At 41.7% G+C, this 3,218-nt stretch overlaps 1 protein-coding gene across 1 annotated transcript; it reads left to right on the plus strand.

Moving 5' to 3' along the window:
- On the plus strand, positions 722-1,704 carry LOC107620205. Its single transcript, XM_016322405.1, has 2 exons — positions 722-955; positions 1,042-1,704. Exons 1-2 carry the CDS (start codon positions 722-724, stop codon positions 1,702-1,704), a joined length of 897 nt encoding a protein of 298 aa, XP_016177891.1.

The following is a 3,218-nucleotide window of genomic DNA, read 5'->3' on the forward strand; positions in this document are numbered from 1 at the left end:
GGCACTGTTTGTTTTTCAGATGCAGGTCGCAACCCACCTCGGTGAGTTGTCTGGATGGTGACAGAAGCGGAGGATCCGGATACCTTTTGAGTCTCTTGATTTATTTTGCTATACATCTCTCACTTTTGTATTCTTTTTAGCTTAGAGGCATGTATTGAGAGAACAGAACTTGTATAAGCTGTTTTACTATCTTGCTTCATGTATGGTCTGTATATGGCTAGCCGGCTTAAACTCCGTGAGCCGTGGCTAGATCCTTATGATATTACACTATGATATTTTGATTTAAATTGTATCTATTTCTTGTGCTTTAAGTTAGTTGCTCCGTTTATGCGTTTTGTGTTTTTCATACCCTAACTTTGAGCTTTATTCCTTCATCGGGCTTTAGATTATATTATTCTTTCTATATAAATATGTATAAGCCTTAGAATTGTCGTAACCTTTGGTTAACCCTTGCTTTATGGCTAAAGGTAAGGCTCGGGTTAATGGGGGTGTTACATTTAGTGGTATCAGAGCGATTCGTCCTCGTGAGCCTGAGGGATGGACCGATTGTGCTTCGTTGCACACTCTGGGTCATTTTTCTTTCATGCTATTTAGGTTATCTACTTGATATTTCATAGCATGCTTGTTTGTGAGTGCCTGTTTGGGATAATTGACACACTAGGCTTTTGATATTGAGATTGATCACCTTGATATCGATTGTTTGGTGTGGCCAGGAACCCTAATGGCTACTCGCGGACGAGGTCGTACACGTTCACGTAGAGAGAGTAGAAACGAGCAACCGGCCGATAACCATGCCGAGTTCATGGCGGCAATGGCGAATCTTGCGAACACCATGGAGGCGAATGTTGCTGCGACTCTGCAAGCTGCGCAGAGGTTAGGCCAACCGGCGGGGAATGGAGACGGAAATGATGATGACTTAGGAGGTGCTCCGATGACCCTAGCTACGTTTCTGAAAGTTCACCCACTGACTTTTAGAGGATCAACTAATCCACGAAAGCGGATAACTGGTTTCAAGCTATGGAGCGTGCACTGCAAGTACAGCATGTCCCGAGCAACCAATACGTGGAGTTTGCTGCTTATCAGCTTCTGGAAGAGGCCCAGCATTGGTGGCAGGCAGAATGCCGCTTACTACAACTTCAGAATGCCGATGTTCCTTGGGATGTATTTCAAACGGCCTTCTACAAGAAGTACTTTCCTGAGTCTACAAGGGAGGCGAAGGAAATGGAACTTATGCAGCTGAAGCAAGGTTCTTTGTCTGTGACAGACTACACCAACAGATTTGAGGAGCTCTGTAGGTTCTCTAGGGCGTGTCAGGGTGCCCCGGAGACCTATGAAAGTTGGAAGTGTATCACGTACCAAAGGGGCTTGAAGGACGACATCATGACTGCTGTGGCTCCTATGGAGATTCGGATTTTCTCCGATCTAGTGAACAAGGCAAGAGTGGTTGAGGAATGCGCAATGACGGTTGCCTCGTCAAGGGACACTCATGGAGGAAACACTAGTAGAGAACGCGACGTTTACCTTGGACCGAGGGGACAGAACTTCAAGAGATATGGTGAGGGAAAGCGGTCAAGAGCTTACTCCCCTGATATGAAATGTCAGGAGTGTGGGAGCTACCATCCGAATAGGTCATGCCAGTTGGGTAAGAAACTATGTTACAAGTGTGGCGCACTGGGACATTTGGTTAGAGATTGTCCACACTGAGGAACACGTGGGGCGGATGGATTACAACAACAGGGTTGAGGTAATTATGAAGCCGATGACCAGATCTTAACTTATCTTCATAGTATACACTATCGTCGTTCGTGTTGAAAAAGTTTTCAAGCTTAGGTTGATTTTTTTAAACTTGGTTTGGAACTTTGATTTGATTGATTTGGTTTTGAAAACTAGGACTGGAACTTTTGGTCAAATGACATGATTTAAAAAGGGAAAGTGTGTCCTAAGATTTTGTTAACTTGTGATTTTAGTTTGCAAATTTGATTTATCAAAAGGGATTCAAATCGAAAGGTTTTTTATTTAAGGATTCTAATTAGTTTAGAAAAAATCGTGTTTCAAAGTGATTGGTTTACACATACAAGGTTTTTGACTCTTTTGATAAGGTTTTAATAATGGACTCATTTAGATTGAACTTGTTTTAAAGGTTTTGAAAATTATTACAAATCAGTATTTGATTTAAGGGAAATTTTTAGATTCCTAGCGACAATAATCAGAGTGACGCAGCGGAAGATAAGAGAGAACGTCGACACGGTGGGATGATGGTGAACGATGTGCTTTTACAACTTGTTAGTTTGGCAACGTTGAAGTAGGACGCTTCGTAGAGAGTATATATATATTACATCGCGTGGTTCAGATTTTTGAGGACGAAAATCTTTTTAAGGAGGGGAGGATGTAAGAAACAGAGTTTTCACGAATAAAATCATTTAAATTCCCAAATTAAATTCCGGAAAGTTAGGATGAGAATTTGGGGATTTAAATATGATTTTTGGACTCAGTAGGTATTTCTGAGTCAGTAAATGTGTTTTCTGCGAAAAACCATGAAAAATCGCAAACCGACAATTGAACCAGTCGAACCGGTTTAAGTCTTCCCGGCACTGTGCGAGAAAAAGTGAAAAACAGTCGAAAACCTTAGAAAAATATTAGAAATGGAAAATCGGGCATTAGCATTAAAGGTTTGGCCCAAAGTTAGGCCGAACGGATTAAAAATGCTAACGAGTTGGACCGGGTCCAAGTTGGGCCCAAACCCAACATATAAAAGCACCCTTTAATGAGCTTTGAGCTCATTTCAGCACACCCACAAGGAGAGGGGCGCTGGTGTTGAGAGAGGAGAGGAGAAAGAAGAACACTATTCACCTACTCCTTCAAAGCTCCATAACTTTTGATCCGGAGCTCCCATTGATGAGCCGTTTGCGGCCACGCGAAGCTCTTGACGAGCTCTTTCTTTCTATCTAAAGAAATCTGGTAAGATCTCTCTCTTCATACTCCAGTTTCGTGCCCTAAGTTCTGTTCATTTTTGGATTTAGTTTTTGAGTAGATTTTGTAGTTTTGCTTGTTTAGGTGATCTCTAGTAGTGGGTAATTGATAGATTTTACCCCTAATCATGTTGGATAAGGTAAGGTTTCACTAAACTCTTGTGTTTAGTTGTTTTATGTATCTTAGGTTTTGATTTTGGTGATATATGTGTTGTTAGTTTGAGCCTTGGTGTTTGTTGGAGTTGGTTG

Source organism: Arachis ipaensis, chromosome B10, assembly GCF_000816755.2.
Source record: "Arachis ipaensis cultivar K30076 chromosome B10, Araip1.1, whole genome shotgun sequence".
Classification (NCBI taxonomy): Eukaryota; Viridiplantae; Streptophyta; class Magnoliopsida; order Fabales; family Fabaceae; genus Arachis; species Arachis ipaensis.

Bases quoted from the DNA above. Each gene is read 5' to 3' on its own strand.
- LOC107620205 (XM_016322405.1), top strand. From the start codon at position 722: ATGGCTACTCGCGGACGAGGTCGTACACGTTCACGTAGAGAGAGTAGA. The intron at 956-1,041 runs GTTCACCCACTG...CTGCAAGTACAG, and splicing joins CCCTAGCTACGTTTCTGAAA to CATGTCCCGAGCAACCAATA.